Source organism: Chlamydotis macqueenii, chromosome 2 (genome assembly GCF_036417535.1).
Source record: "Chlamydotis macqueenii isolate bChlMac1 chromosome 2, bChlMac1.mat, whole genome shotgun sequence".
In the NCBI taxonomy this organism is placed as follows: Eukaryota; Metazoa; Chordata; class Aves; order Otidiformes; family Otididae; genus Chlamydotis; species Chlamydotis macqueenii.
Genome location: NC_141557.1, coordinates 8,000,011 through 8,019,010, shown reverse-complemented (window position 1 = coordinate 8,019,010; position 19,000 = coordinate 8,000,011). Strand labels below are relative to the sequence as shown.

Below are 19,000 nucleotides of genomic sequence, written 5' to 3'. Positions count from 1 at the left end.
GTGGTTCCTGTCCCCGTGGAGATGTCCTCAAGACCTTACTGGCCACATCTCTGTGTTCCACCTCTGCAGGCCGGGAGAGGTGCAGAGGGGGGAAAGTTTGGGTGCAACAGTCAGGAGACAACTTCAGCATCCCTGTGCCTCCTGGCAGAACAGACCTCCCTGTGCAACATTTTGGGGGTCTGCCATCTGTAGGGATGCAGGCACAAGCTGCTCAGGGCTTGAGGAGCAGGAAGATCCCAATGGGAGTAATTCCAGAGGTGAAAAGACCTGAGAGCAGATAGAGCTGAGGTGTGTCATTCCTTTATCTTACCAACAAACTCGTTATCCAGCTAAATACCCAACACTCATCTTCAGCAGCTCCCGAGGGCTTCGTTAGCCATTTAAGGGACTTCCTACTCATCTGACTCAACTTGTTTCGGAGTCTGAATTGTGAGCTTCTGCACCACAGCATGACGGGGTAAGTTAGTGTGGATCTTAGCCTGGTGGTTTTCCAAAAGCAGGAGTGACACCCAAATCTGTATTTAATTTTTTTTTCATTACTCCAAATGTTCCTATCTTGAAGAAAACATCAAGAAACAGAGCTTTAGCAGCACAAACAGCAGCAGCCTCGTGGAACTGGAAGCGCTGAACAGGACTCATCCCGGCAGCAGACACTTCTCAGATAACCCAGATCGACCGAGCTGTTAAACAACTGCAATCCAGCAGTCGCAGATGGTTTTGTGATGCTTTTAAAGAGCAGAGCGTTTATCTGCTCCAGCTGACTGTGCCCAGGGAGGCGTTCGGCTGGGGACAGCAGAGGTGTTCCCCTCTCTCCCTCTATACACTGTCAAAATTGGAGCTCTCAGAGGGGGACATGGAAAAGCAGCTGTTCACAGTACTCTACAGAGTGAGAAAGTTATGAAGTTTAAAAGCAGGCAACCTCCATATATATAACGAAAAGCCTGAGAATTGCTAGTCTACATTTCTTGTAGTCGGCTTTCCATATTTATATTTTCCTTGATCGCAGCTAGACTCAATGTACATGCATTGGGTGTACTGAGCTTTTGCGGCAAAGGAGGTGCTGAGAATCCCTGGCTCGAAATTGTGAGGTTTGAAGTGTGTGTTAGAGACTGAATGTGACAGGTGCCAACAAACCTGCTTCTCAAAGTGGTCAGTCCCGGGGAGACCCATGGCAGGTGGGTTTGTTTTTCCATGTTTTCCATCTCTCTTTCAAGACCACTATTACTTACAAGTTAATTAAGTCATAGCACAAATAAACCAACACTCTGCTTTGTGACTTCTTTGTCTGGAAACGAACCCATAAGGCTTGTATCCTGGGAATGGTCAGCAGATGAGCAATGTCCGTGCCAGGATGACTTGAACTCGGAGAAAGGGCAACACTCACATGTACAAAATATTAGAAAATGTAAAGCTGGCCTCAGAGTGGCAGAGAGCTGCACTTGAAGGATCTGAAATTCCAGCAAGGATTTCCCAGGTGATGTCCATGTCTTAAAGCAGCTCAGTCCTGCATAAACGAAACACTGGAGCGCTGACCTGCCCATTCACCAGGGCGTGTGGGGAGGGGAGGCTGCACAAGAAGCCTTTCGCTTCAGCATCGGCACGTTTTTGTTCCGTGGATATGGACTGGATGGTCTCTTGCATACTCTAAATGCTGTGGTATTAGATTTATTAGAGCTATTTCAAGAGGCCATTTTCAGAGCCCCTTGGTTTTTGATGCTGCACAAAAGCTCCTCCCAGATGCACATACCATCCTAGAAGAAAATGCCAGCTTCCAAAAGACTTGAGGAACACTTACACCTTGGAAAAAAACCCCAACATTAAAAAGCTTCACTGCTTTGGAAATGGTTTGTTAGCCTACAAAGGGCGAAAAGAAATTGTTCTGAAGTTGGTGCCTGAGCAGCACTTACATCTCAATTATCCTCGTGTTGCTCTGCTATGTGTGAGATTATGAGCTAACGCATTTTTCATGTCTACTTCAGGACAAGCTTAAGAGCAACATTTATCTCTGGTCACATCAGTGCTTTGGTCAACTCAGCAGCAAAGGTGATGCTTGGTGTCCTCGTGCCGGAGACTCCACTAACGAGGCTGAGTGATTTATTTATTAAGGAAGGGAAATCTAGAGCTTTATCCAAGAGGCCCTGGTGCGAAATTGGCATTAAGATTTCACGCTGTTCACTTGCAGGAGCCCTGCCTGGCAGCAGGTGCCCTTCGCTGCCGGGCTGCCCTTCCCCTTACTGCAGGAAAAGGCCTCGCTTCTCTTCTCTTCAGCAAACTCTTTAACAGAAATACAACACACAGAGTTGTTTGGGTTTATTTTCAATTTTTTTTTTTTTTTGACAAGTCATGGGACCAGGAACCTGTCATCTATTTAAAAAAAAGAGCTGGACTTTGGAGACCTGGGAGGCAGCTCTGACCACGTTGAAACAACAGGAGTTTGCTCTAGTCCCATTAAAGATCAAATAACCCCCTCCTACAGACTTTGGAGATGCAGGAAAGCAGCTACCCAGTTCTGGAGCAAAGGAGTAGCCAAGCTGGGCTATCAAGTCTCTAGTGTCTGGACATGAAAATAAATTTGAGTTTAATTTACAAAGCTGAGCTTCAGATCCTCAAATGCGATTTGCTGAAGGTCTGGTCAGGCTTACATTTTATCTGACTTTGTCCTACCTGCTTGACTAAAGGTATTGCAGGCATTGGCCAGGGTAAATCCCTCTCCTGGGGCACGCTAACCTCTATTCCAGACGATATCCTTTCTTTTGTTTCATGAGTGATGTGGGGACCACAAACCCGTGCGTGCGTCCAGGCTCCGTGCCGGGCTGAGCCCGTGATCGTTGTTGGGGGGACGTTTCCCTTTCTCCCCACCGTGGCTGCCCCAGAAAGGAACGGGAGGTGCATAGTCTGAACAGGTACCAGATCACCACTGCCCGCAGAGAAGCAGAGGGGCCAGTTGCACTGAGGTGTTTAACCACAGACTTGCTTGTAGATAACTCCCAAAATCCACATTCAGGGTCTCCCAGAGAGGACCTGCCATCTGTCTCGTTTCTAGACCCTCCGGATAGAGGACTTTGTCCCCTCTTTTGCCCCCAGTGATGCCTCCTGGACCCTTCTGCAGGTGAGTCTGGCTGATGGGGATACTGCTGTGGTGGTGCAGCTGGATGGTGGCAGGACCATCTCAGAGCACGAGGACACTTTGGACACACTGGGTCAGGCTGTGTCCTCTGCACTGAGGAGGAGAGAGGTGATAATGAGAAGAGGAGGGAGGGTTTCTTTACATTATTATGTGATAGCGATGGCCATTAATCCCTGTGAGTGTGACTTCCAGTGAGACCATACCTCTGTTTTTGGTCACATGACCAGGTAGGGACTATGTTGTGGGTGTTTCCTACAAGCACTCTCCAACGTGAACCACAGCTCAGCACAAAGGAGCTGCACTTGCCTGCATCCAAAACAGCCCCAGAAATTTCCTTCAACAAGAGTAGATGTTCCTCTGCAGCAGGAATAAGATTTTTCTGTACCAGTTCAGTGGTAGGGACTGATCCTGCATCCTGTGTCAAATCTTTCCTAGATTTTCATCCATTTCAGTGTTTTGAAGCTTAATTTCCTCCCTTGCCCCGGGAGCTTCCCTTATGTGAGACATTAGCCCCCTGCTCTCATTGCCGAAGATCCTTTTCCACCTCTCAGACATTCTGTCCCTCCTCAGGGTGCTCCATGCTTTCTCATGTCCCTTCTCTCATGGGGACAGAGCCAGGTCAGGCTGCCCTGTACCTGAGGTTCACAAGCTGTGTCTTGCACTAAGGAAAAGTCCCCACAGAGCCCAACGAGTGAGACCTGCTTTCCTTTCCCTTGAGTTTCGCCATCAAGCTTTTCCATGTGGCTTCTTTGCTGTCTCATATAGTTCAGCTCAGCCTTTCCTCTCAATAGGGAATCTCATCATCATCTCCTGCTGGGCATCTGTGGTAAATGCCTCATTATCCTTGAGATTTTCCTTTTCCAGGATCCAATGACCACTGGGCATATACCTTAGTATGGGGGAGCACTGGTGAGATGCCATCTGTTGCTTCAAGCATCTGATTTTCCTGTGCCTAGTTCTTTGCAGGAGGATGGCATAGGAGAGAAGTTAGAATTAAACTGATCTTTTTAAAATAAATCTATTTTTTTTTTGCAGTAGAAAAATGAATTGGTCCATAAAAACGTGAGGAGCAAACTAGAACATAGTCACTGTGATTCAATCAGTCCAACCTGGAAACCTGGCTTTAAAAAGAGGTGAGGTGATGTATGAACCCCAGTGGGAGGGAACAGCTGTGGTGTGAGCATGGGCAGGGACTATGTGCGTAGGGAACGATGCACGTGTGTCAGCCACAATGTCATCTGCTAGCTGTAACCCTGACCTTGACCTTCCAAGCCAAGGTTGGTCTTGTCTTCGGCACCCAAATGTTGTAGGTAGAGGAAGTTGTCTCCAGAAGGCTTTGAGTGGATGTTCCTTGCTGGCGAGGTGGCTCACACTGCTTGGCTTCATCGTTTAAGCAAGCCTGGCTTGTGTACTGAATGGAAGGTAAATTTAGGAGTGCAAGCTTTTGGGATTGTTGATTTAATGATCGTTTTGGCAGCCCTTCAGAGCGAGACACTGAAGAAGAGATCCCTCCAAGGGTTGTAGGGGACCACACATAGCCCCTCTGAATGCTGCCACTGAGCTGCCCGCACCCCTCCCTGTGTGGGGCTCAAGGCTTTATGCTATGTTTGAGGGAGAGGCAATTTGGGTCTGGCCGACCACTATGCTGTTGAGTAATTGATACCTTCTAAAATTGCACCTTCTGAGCAGTTGACCAGCTCCTGCGACGAGCTCCTGAATAATTGAAGCAATATTTGCGGGTTTTGCACTGAAGCACTAACAGCTGTGGTATGTTTTGATATTTATGAAGCCAAATAAATTATGGATTAGTCAGTGCAGTGAGCCCAGCGTGATGCTTATTACTGCTGGAGCACGGGAGCTGATGGTGTGCTATTCATCCCGTTTTACTTCCATTGTGCGGCTGAGTATGACTGGTGTCTATTACTGGACTTAATAGAGCTTGCTCGCAGGTTTAAGTTCCAGTCCCCAAGAGCCGACACTGTGTTTTAATTTGTTCTTCACTCCACAGATTTTAGAAAGACATGCTGGGACTATATTTCAGGGTCACAGGGCATCGCATCGACTCACAGATGTGGAGATGATTGTTTCTCCAGTAATGGAGATGGGTGCTAGCAGAATTAGCAGCAAGTCTTGGCATTAAACTGGAAATTATACAAAATCCAATCTTCTTTGCAAGCTGGTCTGTGGGTAAATATCATATGTCTTCTCTGGGATGCCTCATTCATTGCACAAACTTTTCTTCATAACTGAGCCAGCGCTTGTGAGATTAAACTCTTCACTCTGCTTTCTAGGATCCAGGCAAATTTTGTTTCGTGGGTGAAAAATATTTTCACTTTGCAGATGATCCAAACATTTTCCAAATTTCCCCCTATTGACACAAGCTGCCCGCTGGGAAGGGATAGGAAAGGAGGAAATAACCATTCGGAGCAGCAGATGGCATCCTACCACTCAAAAGATTTCTTGGCTCTGGGAAGTGTAATAAATATATAATAGCGAGTGGCTGCGCTCTGCTTACAGCTGCCGTAAGCAATTTGGTAGAAAACCAAGGAGTTTGTTCACTTCTTAGAAGTAATTCCTTTACAAATCTAATACTTTCTTTGTTTGTTTTCCCTGTCTCCTTGGGTGAAAAGAGATATCTAAGGCTGATCTGCTCAGCCAGACCCACCCAGTCCACCCAGCCCAGGCAGCGCGTGCCCTCCCAAAGCGGGCAACTGGAGCTGGCTGGATAAATTGTGCCCTAAGGTGTCTATTAGTCTTCTACAAAAACAGTTATGAAGAAAGCCTAGATGGGATGTCTCAGCTGCAGGGATGGCCAGTGTAAACCTCTACATCTCACTCCACGAAACCAGTTGACACTTGTCCAGAAAAAAAACTGTGGCACTATAACTTTTTCTTAAAAGCATCTTGGTACAAAAGTTCCCAGAACAGGTAACCCAAAGGCTCTGCAGGCAAAGGAAGCCTTTGCTTCAGACAGGAACTGCTTCAGACAAGTATTTCTTCCTCTTCTTTACTTTATTTGCTGAACATGTTGAGTGAGGGAATGAAGGATATTTTGTCTTTAAAATCCTGGTGTAGGAAAGGGCTCTTCCAACTCTTATTTGTTGAGCCAGAGTTGCAGATTTTTTCAGGGAAGCTTGGGCTGAGTTTCTGGCCGCTGTTGCTGTGTTGCATGATAAATTGTTTACAGTTTGCACTAGAGACAAGCGACAAAAGTTTTTCCTATCCCAGTTTCCTCATAAATTACGTAATTATAAGAATCATCACAGCAAAACCAAAAGTCTACTGGATTACAGATGAATCCTACACAGTTAATGAGGCTTGAATTTAATGTTTTCAGGGCTTCTGCTTTCAAAAAAACACCTCTTCAAGAAGAACACTAGCCCAGAAGAGGTGATTTCCATTCCTGTTGTTGCACCAAACTCTCTCTGGTTTTTCAGTGCAATTCTTTGCACCGCTAACACGTGGTGACTCCTCTCATTGCCACGGCTGATTTCCTCAGTGACCATTAACTGTCATGAACACAAGATTCAGGATAAAATTACAGTCACTGCTGGCAGCTTTTGGGTAAGAATGTGCGCCTTTCTGTTCCCACTCAGCGTCTCCATGGGTGCAGTGCTTCCTGCCCCTGGCAGCTCTGAGGGTGCAGGCTGCCAGGGGCAGGTCAGAGCTTTTGCCTCGAGGAAATGGTCAGGAGCCAGATCTTGGCCATTTTCAACTCACTTTGATTTCTAGCCTCCTAAAGATTTCCCACTGAGGCTTGCTAGCTAGTAAATTTGAACTTAACTAGTGTTAGGCTTGCTTTTCTCATCTCCCTTTCGTGAACCTCTCAGTGCACAGGCTGAAAATGTCTGGGATGTCTCCGTTTTTTTTTTATGGACATAACCCTAACCATGTCAGGGGAGGGACTGCATGTCAGAGCGGGCTGACTAATCTCTGAGCTCTCCTTTGTCTTTCCCCCTTCCTCTGCATCACTTTTTAATAGCTGATAAACCTCTAAGTGCGTGCCAGACTCACGAGACAGCTACATTGCCCCATGTGTACCGTGCCTCACACGATGGCTACATTGCTTTGGTGAAGAAGGAGCCAAGTACAGGCAAAACAGCATCCTGAATTTCCTGCTTCCTTTGCATCCAAATGTGAATTTACAGGAAACAAAAGTCAACCAGAAGCTATGGCTGAGGACTGCCCTGGTGGGCTCCTGGCTCTCCGCACTCTTTTCCCACGATGCTTCAGAGCAGAATGTGGAGCAGGGGATTTGCCTCGCTCATGTTTTGCTCTGGGTTTGGTTTCCCTGTGAAGGACTTGCCCCACTTTGAGGTGCTCTCAGGCAAGGCAGCGGGGAGCAGGCACTCGGGAGCTTGTGCAGGCTGGTTAGCAATACTGGCTACAAATTATGCGCCAGTTCGATTTACTGGGAACGCTCGGCACAAACAACATTTTGGGACATTGACAACAGCTGTGGCAAAGACAGGGTGGGTACCTTTTCCAGCAAGGATAAGAGCATTCACGTCAGCTCAAAGAGCTGTTTGTTTCTTTAAAATGACCCAAAAGGTACATTTATAATGAAGGATGGGAAAAAAAAATGGGAGGGGACCTTTCTATTCCACAGGAATGCTGGAGCATGGTTTACTTCTGTGCTTTCCTGGGGCCTCGTTCCATCTATATTTGCTTTTTACTCCTCTCTTAATCATGGAAATGGACATTTTGATTAAAGCTGTTATCCCAGTGAGGAGGCAGAATGTAGCTTCATTACTATGAAGCCTTTAATGAATGTCTCGAAGCAAAAAAAAAAAGAAGAAAAAAATCCATTTTACAAAGGATTTCTGAATCTTCCCCTTTACAGCTGCCGGCAACACAACTGCTACAGCAGAAATTGTAGCTTACAAAGGACATTGATTATGGTGGCCAAATAAAGGACCCAAGACCAGGAGGGTGGTCTTGTATTTGGCCATGGGATAGGGAGAATCCGCTTACCCCATCCTGGGGCAGGTCCAAGGCTGGGGGGCTGGAGACCTGTCCCCAGCTGCCTCGCACCAGTGCAAGAGTGGCAGGAGGGGTGGTTTCTCCTCTCCCACTGCTCCCTGTCCCCAGAGATCCCTCCACTTCCCCTCTGTCCCCTGTGGAGATGGTCAGCCAGAATGATCCCAGCTGAGGGTACTCAGTAAAAGGGTGTCCTCAGCCCTTCATTTCTCAAGCTGTGATGGAAAAGCCAGATGGAGTTTTCAGGTTGTTACAATCACAAAAAGAAAAACCCAAAATCCTGCAGACAGCAGTTGGCTTTTGGGCTGGTTTTGGAAATGAAAACTCTAGTTCTTCTATGAACACCTGGGTCTCACATTGGAATGTTTAAGGAAAAGACAGGGTCACACTGAAGTCATGACATCGAGTCAGTTGAAGATTTCCCTCTCTTAATGCTTAGCAAAGACGTTGGCAGCTGCTCCCAGACAGCAGGATCATCGCTCACCCAGTGTTCCTGCCATCCAGGCTCAACGTGTCCTCCTTTCCCCTTGGCTCTGGAGCTGAATTAGGAGGAGGATGCCAAAAAGGAGGGAAGACCAAAGACTTGTTCCCTCGTACATGCTCAGTGGCTTGTATCACCTGCCATAGGCGATGGGTGATGTCCTGCTCAGGACTGTATCAAACTGATGGAGTCTTCCAACAGCAGAGGCGTGAGCTCCTCTGGGTTTTAGTATCCCATCTATCTGCAGCAGTTGGCAACGGGAGGGTGATGTGGGACCCTCCACAACTTGAAACATCACAACTGGACATGCTGGCCACAACTGGCCTCTCCTTTGTCAAAATCTGAATATTACAATATGGTCTCCTATCCTTCCCAAACACCCTCTCCCTTCTCTCTGTGAGCTGCCTGGTTCTGCATCCACCACAGGTTTGGAAATCCTGAGGCTGCAAGGCAGATGGAGGGCCAGCAGTATGGTGGGAGTGGGGAAACCCAGACCAACACATGTCTTCATAGCAGGTGGCTTGGTGCAATACGGAGGACAAATACTTCATCTTTGGGGATCTTCTCTTCCTTATTCCCTCACCACGAAAGAGAAAGCAACAAGCAAAGTATGCTGGTCAAGCAAGAATGAGCTCTTAGAATAAATAATTTATTTTGGCTATGGGAGGGCTCACCATGCTGCTTTTGTATTTGTCTCTTCCTAGTTTCTAAGGGGGTGCTGGGTTTGCTTTCAGATTGCAACCATGCTAAATGGGGAGAAGACAGAAAGACAAAGTGGGAAGAGGAGACAGGTCCTAGCAAGTGCCCTTAGCTCTGCTCTGAGCATCCAGCCTGGAGCTTAATTTGGGAGAGCAAAATAGCAATAAGCAAACAGCTGGCTCAGTAAGAGGCAATAATTAAGGAATTGGCAACTGAGACCTCGAGCTTTTTGTGTTATCTTTTCCATTTTTGCCTTTTCCTTTTCTTTTACAAATGGAAAGTAGATAAGAACTCCAGGGAAAAATGAGCACCGAGGGGAGCCAGCATTTACCCAGGGCAAGGAAGAAAGTGTCCTTACCCCAACCCTCACTGAGGCATGGCTGGCAGGAGAGACTGCAGGGCAGATGTGCCCTACGACCTGAAATGAAAACATAAAACATCCAGTGCCTTACCACTGCCGGCCTGGGTGAGCTTTGGGGAGACAACATGAGCATGAAAGCAAAAGTAAGAGCACCTCTCCAGGCACTAGCACAGCTCCATGAGGGTAAGAACACCAGCCTCTGTCCTTTGGTCTCCTCCACTAAACACCCATTTCTACCCCTTGCTAACAGCACTTTCCACTGGTCTTCCATGGGAAAGATGTTGTGAGCTTCCCACATATCTTTTCTCCTTCACTCTGGTGTTTGTTTTTTTTTTTTTTTTTCACTTTCTACCCTTCAGAGATGCAGCATTTATTTGGTCTGAGCTTGTGGGCAGAGCTTGGATGGGTTTACATGCTCCATGCCTGAACCCACAGACAATTACAAACATGGCTGGCTGCCTGGCTTTGTTAATTACCTACCAGCAATGCCTTGTTTTTCCCTCTGTGGTTTCCTTCTGAATTAGTAGGGCACTGCTCATTAGTTCTCTTCCGCTTTGGGACGCCACAGTTGAACATTATGGCATCTAGAAATGCCAGTTAGTTGAGAGTATAAGCTTGATTTGTTTGGACAATTAAAAAAATACTAGTTACATTTAGGTAATTAAGCAAAATAACAGCAGAGCTATTTTGTGCAATCTGCCTGCCCTGTAAAAGTGCTCAAGCTTCTTCTTTCCTGATTTGCTGGCAGCAAAGATTACAGTAAGTGTCCACAGTAGTTTCTTGGATTTGATGTGAAATATTAAATGGATATTTGTGCAGATTTAAATCTTTCCTGAAGTTACTGCTTGAGATGAAGAGGACAGTGTATTGTAGGGTACAGTCACAGCCAGGATTTCTAATCCGAGCAACAAGCGCCACTTTCCCAGGAAATCTATAAAATGAAAGGATTTCCTTTGCAGGTGTAAAGAAGCTGTAGGAACATCCAGCTGATCTTGCAGTCCACAAAGTCCGGTTACAGAGGACAGCTAGACATGGTCCTAACTTGTCCCCCAGCTATTTCAGTCTTAGACAGTTGGTCCCATCCCTGAAGTTAGCAGAGCAAAATGGGCACGTGGAAAAGCTGCCGCTCATTCGAGTGAGGTGTCTGAGGATGGCCTTGGCAGGTTTACAGCTCTCCTCTTGGCTTGAAGGGAAACAAATATCTGAATTCCAGTGGGATGGTTCTGTCTTGCTTGACTCTTTCCTGATGGATAATCATCTGCAGAAAAGTCTGCTATGGCAGACTCAGTAAATTTTAGTGCTTTGTTCCAATTTCATAACCCACAAGGGACTTTTGGGAAAAGGGACAATAGATGAAACAGCAAAATCCTCTTTGGTCAAGCTGTCATGCTTGGCTGATGCCCTCAGGAAGCCCATGTGCCAGGTCAGCAGGCAGAAAGGGAAGAAAGGTGCATTTTTACCAAAGGCTAGAGGGTAACAGAGGTCTTCTCATGATCTGCTACTTTGGGATTGAACCCACTTTGTGATACTTCATGTTTTCCTCAAAACCAGTCACCATCTACCCCGGTGACACCATTTAGCAAGGTCACAGGCAGACTAAATGATGATGTGTATTTATTTATCAAGACTTGTTTTCATTTCTCGAATCTACACCCTCTTTGGGCTCAGTTCAACCAGGAATAGCACTTTCAGCAACTCGATGTTTATTTAAGTACTTAACACTAAAAACAGCAGTAGCAACCAAGGTGGTAAAATAATGTTTTATTCCATGAATGAACAAACACTACCATGCCACATCCTAAAGTTCTTTCTACAAAAGATTGTGGACAGAGCAGATTTTTACATTTCTCAAGTCAAGTTCTTTTCAGGCTTTTGAGCCTGTTCAGTGTAGCAAAATCTGGACACGCAGCATTCTTATGGTCTATTTGGCATTTTGCCGAATAAAAGCAGATTTATACCATAGTTCTTGTTCACACAATGTTGATACACTGTAAATTAAAGAAGATAATCAAAAGCAAACTAGGTCATTTCTGTGGTTTATCAATATATTTTTCATGATGGTCAAAGTACAACCAACATTCAAAGTTTAAAATAATTGTAATAAAAAAGACACACTAAAGAACACAATGGAAACATCATCATTGCTGTCAGGATGTGAGTTTACCCACAGTACTATGTAAAAAGTAGAAACCGGCATTGACATTCAAGCTGTCAAAACAAGAAAAGAAATTACATTAATTGTTATATTTCCAAGCTAGTACTTCTAAAGAGTCCTGACCAGCAAAGAAGTGTTATCGCATGCATGCTGAACACAAGACTAATATTGGATCGGGGACCTGACAAATAACTGACATTCCGTTATATACAACAAAATGAAATATACAGTATTAATACTGGCTGTACATTTGGTCAGAATATTTTACATGGAGCGACACCAGTCAAAATTCTTATGATGTGGCAAGTGGAAGTGAATGAATGTTGGATTTCTTTCTGAGATGTGGATATTTTCACAAGAAGTTTTAAAAGTTGCTTTGCACTGTTTCAATGAAGTGTTAGATATTTTAAAGCAAAAGTGCTCCCTTTTTTTTTTTTTTTTCTTTTATGCTAGTGTGAGCAGAAGAGAAAATTAAACTTGTTTGGAATGTGCTAATCATTTACCTGGAATAAAACTAAGCCACAGACAGCACGTGCAATAAATCTCTGCACATTGGTTCTGTTTAAATGGCTTTATGAGATGATCTGTGAAGTATCTGGTACAAATTCCTGCTATCATAGCCTCATCTAGCCTTTTCCCAACAGGCTGCCAACCAATTGTTCCAATACTAAAAGAAAAAAAAAAACAAAACTGTAACCATCACATATTTTTCTATAGTACAACAAAAATATCTCAATTTTAAGATGATTTAGCTTATTTATGTGCATATTTTCAAGGCTGCCAAAGAAAATACTCAATCTTGCAGGTAAAGGCTGTGCCAGGAACACAAGAGTGAGATTTCCTTTGTTCTAGTCTAACACATTTTTTAATGTCTGGGCACCTCGACACCCATTGCCTCTTTAAGACTCCTAAGGTCTAAAGTGAGTTGGTTAATTCAGTGTATGATTTTTCCCCATGCTGAACAAGCTGAGAAGCTAATAAGGTAAGAATGAGACCCAATGAAAATAGAAGTAAAAGCTACACAAAATTAAGAAATAATTACAGGAACGTAAAGATTGATGTAACAATAGTGATATTTTGTACAATTGAATTTGTACGTCCCGTAGCAATGACAAACCTTCTGAACACGGGAAAGAGCAGGCAAGGATGAATCAGTATCCTTTAAAATAATTGTGCTATAATCTTCTCCATGTATTAGGTTAGGTTTTTTTTCTGACACAGTGTGATGCTAACTATAGTAACCTTAATATGGATGACGGATTTCACTGCTACTGCTTCATGGCTTGAATGCAAAGAGACATTAAATCTTCCAGTTCTCAAAGCGGTTTCTTGGGGTCTTCCTTCAAGTTCAATGTCTTACCACTTTCACACTAGAAGTCACTTTGTGGCAAACAAAAAAAAAGAAAGAAAAAAAAAAGAAAAAAATCAACAGAGAAACAGAAGATGTTGGTTGTGATGGATTGATTTCAGACAGCAGTTTCTGCTGAGTTCACCATGCTTAATGTTCTTCCATTTAGGAAGGAGTTGCTGTCAAGTAAAGCAGATGAGCTGCTTTCAGTTTTCTTTAAATACATGCTAACAACGTAACATCTCTTTCATCAGGAAAATTATCCAGTTGCATATTGTTAGAGAGATCTGCCTTGTGCTTAGCACGGACAAGTAGAGTTAATCGTCGTCCTCCTCCTCTTTCAGTTGGGCTATTGGGAGTTTGTCCTGAACTTGGAAACACGCCACAAAGAAGTTGACAATGGAGTTGTACAAATGCTGCTCCAATGCTGCATTGCTAAAGTAATGGCTTTCATCGGGATAAATCTGCAAAGAAACAGGCAAATACGTACCATTAGGATCTTGAAGTCTCAGGGCTGACCATTCATACTTGCAACTCAAGCTGGCCTGCAAACCCACGGCTTCTCCTTAGCACTGTGTGTCCTCCCCTAGATGTACATGAGGTCCAAGGTAATTCAGGCACCCACCACAGCACTCTGAGCACAGCCTTGCATCTTCCTTCAAAAGGAACTTTTTTTTTTGGGGAGGATTTTCCATTTAACTCCATTCTGAACAAGTTCAGGCTAAGCAGAAACAGATGACACTTACAAGTAACTGTGCTTGCTCCTTGTGAAAATTGAAAAAAAACCCAGTGCAAGTCTGTGGTGAGAAATGGTGTTAGGTTTTACTGATTAAAATTAGGGATTTAAAGAAAAAAGTCATTAAGTAAAAACTAGAAATAAAACTTGCTGGAGAAGTAATTAAATAGAAAAAATGTAGGAAGCTAGAAATGAAGTAGTTTAAACACAACTTTCCATTTAAATGGAACAGGTAACTTCTGCACATGTTGAATGAATGTGAGAGGATCATCATGGGTTGTCTAGACTGGGATATTGAAGGGGGAAAAATTTGAGCTTCTAGGGCTGGATGCTTGCAGGCAGCCTTGAGGTGTCTCACTGCTGCTCTGAGTACCGCAGTCCAAGATATTGATCCCTCAGCCCTCCACTCAGTCCTCAACTAACTTTTGACGTGCATCAAGCCCAGTGGTGCCTTCAAGCTCCGATGTACTAATGCCTCTGCACTGGGAAATGTGCAGAGGCACCTCAGTCACAGCACTGACCAAATCTGTGCCGTGCTTATTGCTTAGCTCCTGTGTCTGTGCTCCATCCTATCGGCCTTTGGAGCATGATGGTGTGAGCATACCCAACACATGAAGCTCTGCGGAAGTGCAGCCAGAGGGAGCTGGTATTCAGTAAATCAAGCATTAGTAGGACTTGGGCACGGCAACACAATCATCTGCACTGTGAGCTGTAGCACGGTCCGTGGCACGGATTGAGCCTGGGCTAGTTGCACTCTCTTGGCTGTGGCTCGAGATGTAGCAGAGGGTAGGGACCGTCCCCATGGCTGGTGGATGGTTTAATTTTGGAAGTTTTAATGTCTTGGACATGGGCCATTCAGCAAATCAGGCACTTAATTCGGTGGAAAGAGGGGCTTTCTAGACCAGAGTAGGTCGTTCACAGTGACATGTCAGATTTAAGTGACATTTCTCTCCTTAACTTTTCTGGTTGATTTAATTTAGATCCCCGTTTCCCCGTAATTCATCCTGAATTTGGCCTGTTGTTCCCAAAGAAAGCCAACAGGCATCAATCCCTTAGAGATATGTCTCTGAAAACCTAATTTACTGTAATTTAATAATTGTTCTACAACTGTCCAAACCAAAATAGCAGTATCAAATAAGCACGGGAGTACACGGGAACACATTGTACGCTGGTCCTATTGCTGCTGCCAGGCTGAGTTTGCAAGTGGCTTTTCAAAGCTTGCTTCATAACAGCAGTTTGAATTCAAACTGGGAAATAACTGTTCAAGTATGAAAAAAGGAAACAGATACTGTACCTGCAAGCTGTAATTAGCCTTTGCTCTAATTAGGTGTGTGATAAGGTCTGCAGTATGCTGAAAATGGATTTTTTCTGTAAAAACAGATTACAATCATTAAAGAGGCAAATTTAATTAAGAAAAATCAAAGTCGTCCCAAACATATAATGAGCTCAAATGATGGGCTAACTTACCATCAGCAGTAGCATGAATGATCAAAAATGTCTGTTCCTTCAGTAACGAGACTCTGTGTGCTAATTTGGTGATCTGTGAAAGTAAAGGTTGCAATAAGATTAAAAATCTTGCTAGAAATAAGCAATTTATATGGAGAAAATAGAAGCACTTAATCCCATTTGATACTTCATCACAAGGATAACAAGCAGACACCAGCCCAGCATATTCTCTTGGCTACTTGAATCAGCCTAGAGGTAAAATAGACCTCCACCCTGTTCTTCCAGGCTCAGTATCAGCAGCAGGAAGAGGTCAGAGACCCTCGTCTGTTCTGATAATGTTCACTAAAAGCCTGAACTGCAGTACACATGGAAAATGTCAAAGTGAATTTCCAGTGAATACAAAACACCGATGAAAAGCGTGCCCAGGTGCCTATGCCTAAGAACTCTTCAGAGAGCTGGAGTGACTTTGGTATGGTTCGAAAGCCAACTCAATGAGCTTTGATAGCTCGGGGGAGGATCTGATACTAAACTCATGTGTCCACTGCTGAGAATGTCTTTGCCCCCAACTGTCTTTCAGATGCACAGGGGAAATAAATAAAAATCTGAGTGACTACAAATGGTATGAGGTAGGAGAAGTGAAGGATTTCTCCATTTTTTTTTTGCTGTATTGTTCAGAGGAATAGAAGTCTCAAGGAGACTCCAAAAGACTCCAAAAAAGTCTTGGAGTGGCAAAAGTAATGTATGTCTCAAATTACAGATGTTACTGTTTTATAGAGAGGCAGGGAAGAATACTTGTCTCAACTTAAATTCATGTTTCCTTCACTCTTTAAATGCATGTGCCCTAGCTCTGGTTCATTTACATGAGTTAATGTATTTTTCAGTTAAGACATTCTTGTATCAATCCTATCTTAGATCTGTTTTCATCTTCACACTGTCTTACATTGTTTCCACAGAAGACAATCAAGTGCATCTCCAGCAGCAATAGGATCTTTCACGCCTAGCTATGGAGGTCAAATTACCTGGCTAAAACCATTGGTATGTATTATTAAGACACAATCACTGTTATTTTACATTACAGATTACATGTGTGTCTCCTCTTTTAAAACAGAAAGCAGCCCTGAACATCAGAAGTGGCCCTTCTTGGTGCTAGATGCAAGTTTTTGGAAGTTTTGCTGGGTGCAGGCTTTTTCTGGCCTTCTTACAGCTCCACACTCTCTACAGACTTAGCAAGGGTTTGCAAATTTTGCAAAGGTGCCTCTGATCTTCCTTACATTGTTGGACTTAATTAGTAAGTTCTCTCATCCTCAGATTGCTGGCTGCGATGCCTAAGTCTTTTGATGGTGTATGCACGTGTCTTGCACTCTGTTCTGCCCCCATATGGCTCCTTCCTTTCTGCTGCCTCAGATGTAACCTACCACAGTACAGGATTTTTGGAGTCTACATCAGGTCTTGAATTATGTGACCTCCATAAAGTTCATGTCTGGTCCACAGGTTAGGAGCAGGGAATTGTAAGGGAACAGTTTCAAACCTTTGCTGCCTTCATGTCTTCTTACTGAAGACAAGGTTTAGTGAGCTTAACAAGGTTTTCTCTATAACAAATTTTGTTGATGTGACTATTCTTTATGAGGTTTTTCCTCCAAGTAATTGAAGCACATGAACCAACTGATCCCATCACACATCCTAAACAATACTTTTGTTAACTGCTGCCATGTCTCTTTTTCCGTGTCCTGCTGAATTCTAGCACAAAGTTCTGCCCATGTGAAATGCCACATCTGTGCTTACTTTGAAAATGCCAGGAGAACCTGAGCTTCACTTGACTTTAGGTTAAAAATTGTATCTCAGAGAGAATCAAAGTGGCAAGACCACTGGGATTAATTTTAAAGGAGGTCGTGACATTGTGGCCACTTGGGCACATCTGAGTCACTCAGTCTCAGCTCTTTCAATCTGTAGAACTGGAATTACTGTATTTACCCAATTTAGAGAGGCAGACGTGAAGGCCGATCAATAAAAACCATATCCATTATTACCATTAAGACAAGAAAAGCAGTCAGCAGGCTGAGGGACACCTTCAGAGTTTTACTAGTGAGTCCCTCCTGCATGTCCTTGCTCCCTTCCCAAAAGAGAACACGTGGTGGAAGAGTTAAAACCCAGTTCACATTTTATCAGGGAAATGCAGTGTCCACGCAGTTACCTCGTATGCTCTGTTATCAATCCCATGCAAGCCCAAGTATCTTTCAGAAAAGGCTGAAGCTTGAAAAGAAAAAACAAAAAATATCTTTTTCAGTTATAAAGTACCAGAGTACACTCGTGCTTTTGAGTCAAATACTGCAAATGCTAAAAAAGACCTTATTTTCTAAAATTGCCTTTATTACAGAGGACGTATTTCTAAAAGTTTATGAAAATGCACTAAGGATATGTATGATACTACAGTCTTTCATTATCACTGTGTACTTATGGTTTCCAAATCAGTCACAGAGGAGCCTTTTAAAAAATTCCTTAATGCAACTGAGATACAAGAGCAGAGCACTACCACGTTGTGTCCCTTTCTCCTTTCACACGGGGCCATCTCCATCCACAGTTGACTGCAAGTTCCCATTGCTCTCAGGGATAGCTGTACTGGACCGTACAGGAAGGCTGGGTCAACACCACTGACTTTCATGGCAGTCTCCGTATTTTCTCTAAAAATTTTCTCTCCCTTTGCACTAAGTACAAAGGGAACTGGTGTCCCTGAGGGAAAGGACCACCATGTGCAGTGGAGTGTTGCTGTCAGAGAGAGGATGGGGCAGGCAGACTGACCCACAGGTTCCATGGATGGATGGTTCAGGCAAGAAAGGAGCATGTTCAAGGCAGTGGTGCAGGTTGGTGGCAGAGGCTGGAGGGGTTGAGAGCTAATTCTCCTTTATTTAAAAGGAGTGAGTAAAGAAAGTTATTTGATTGCTCTGGCCACCACAGTTAGTCCCACTCGTGCCAGCAAAATTTCTCTTAGGTGGGGAAAAAAGGATTTATGGCTAGTCCTAAGAAAACACACGATACAAAACAGGCAAGATCTTGGGGAAGAAAGAGAAGTAAACTGGAGAAGGATAGGGCAGAAACATCATTTGTGGTCAGCAAGAGGGTCTGTGGGCGGTGGGATGGGGTTTACCATATAGTTTGAAGTCTGTCAGTGGGGAAAGAGCAGCTCCACAGGCGAACACCTGGTTTTCTTCACCGGCTGGAAGCATGTAAGTGCTCAGGTAGCCACCATAATCCTGGAACACAAAAGAGGGCAGGAGCATCAGTGGTCCTGCTGTGAGGCACTGCTGCTTTTAGGTATAGAAACAGGCAGGAGGGTTGCGTGCCCAAGAGCTTGCCTCTTCTCATCCCACTTTATAGCTGTAGGTCTAACCAGATATGTTAACTCTCCAAAATATTACCCCAGTCTTTCGCTATTTAATATGAACCTCACAGTTTCAGCGTCTGCCATCAGCCTGTTCACAATTCCCGGCAGAGATGCTGCTGTACTTGCAGCTCTCTTTGCCCACTCTGTTTTTCCTACAATAAACAATTTCTCCTTGCAGTTCCATTCTCATTTCAAACCCTATGTACTTTAAAATTGCTGTTTCCCAGCCGGGCACACACTGTGGTACAAATCAGCCTCAGAAATCAATATTGTTGTACATCTGTATGA

General features: G+C 44.1%; 1 protein-coding gene across 3 annotated transcripts in view; it reads right to left on the bottom strand.

Annotated features, from left to right (window-relative positions):
* Nucleotides 1-11,394: 11,394 nt before the first annotated feature.
* Nucleotides 11,395-19,000, bottom strand: part of DPP6 (dipeptidyl peptidase like 6) — a 508,132-nt gene continuing 500,526 nt past the window's right edge. For all 3 annotated transcript variants that reach the window (XM_086741833.1, XM_086741830.1, XM_086741831.1), the window contains exons 22-26: nucleotides 18,476-18,581; nucleotides 17,525-17,583; nucleotides 15,355-15,427; nucleotides 15,182-15,255; nucleotides 11,395-13,615 (exon numbers count right to left, since the gene is read on the bottom strand). In XM_086741833.1, the coding sequence (XP_086597959.1) occupies nucleotides 13,469-13,615; nucleotides 15,182-15,255; nucleotides 15,355-15,427; nucleotides 17,525-17,583; nucleotides 18,476-18,581 (459 nt within the window). In that variant the 3' untranslated portion in view covers nucleotides 11,395-13,468. The remainder of the gene's footprint in view (nucleotides 13,616-15,181; nucleotides 15,256-15,354; nucleotides 15,428-17,524; nucleotides 17,584-18,475; nucleotides 18,582-19,000) is intronic.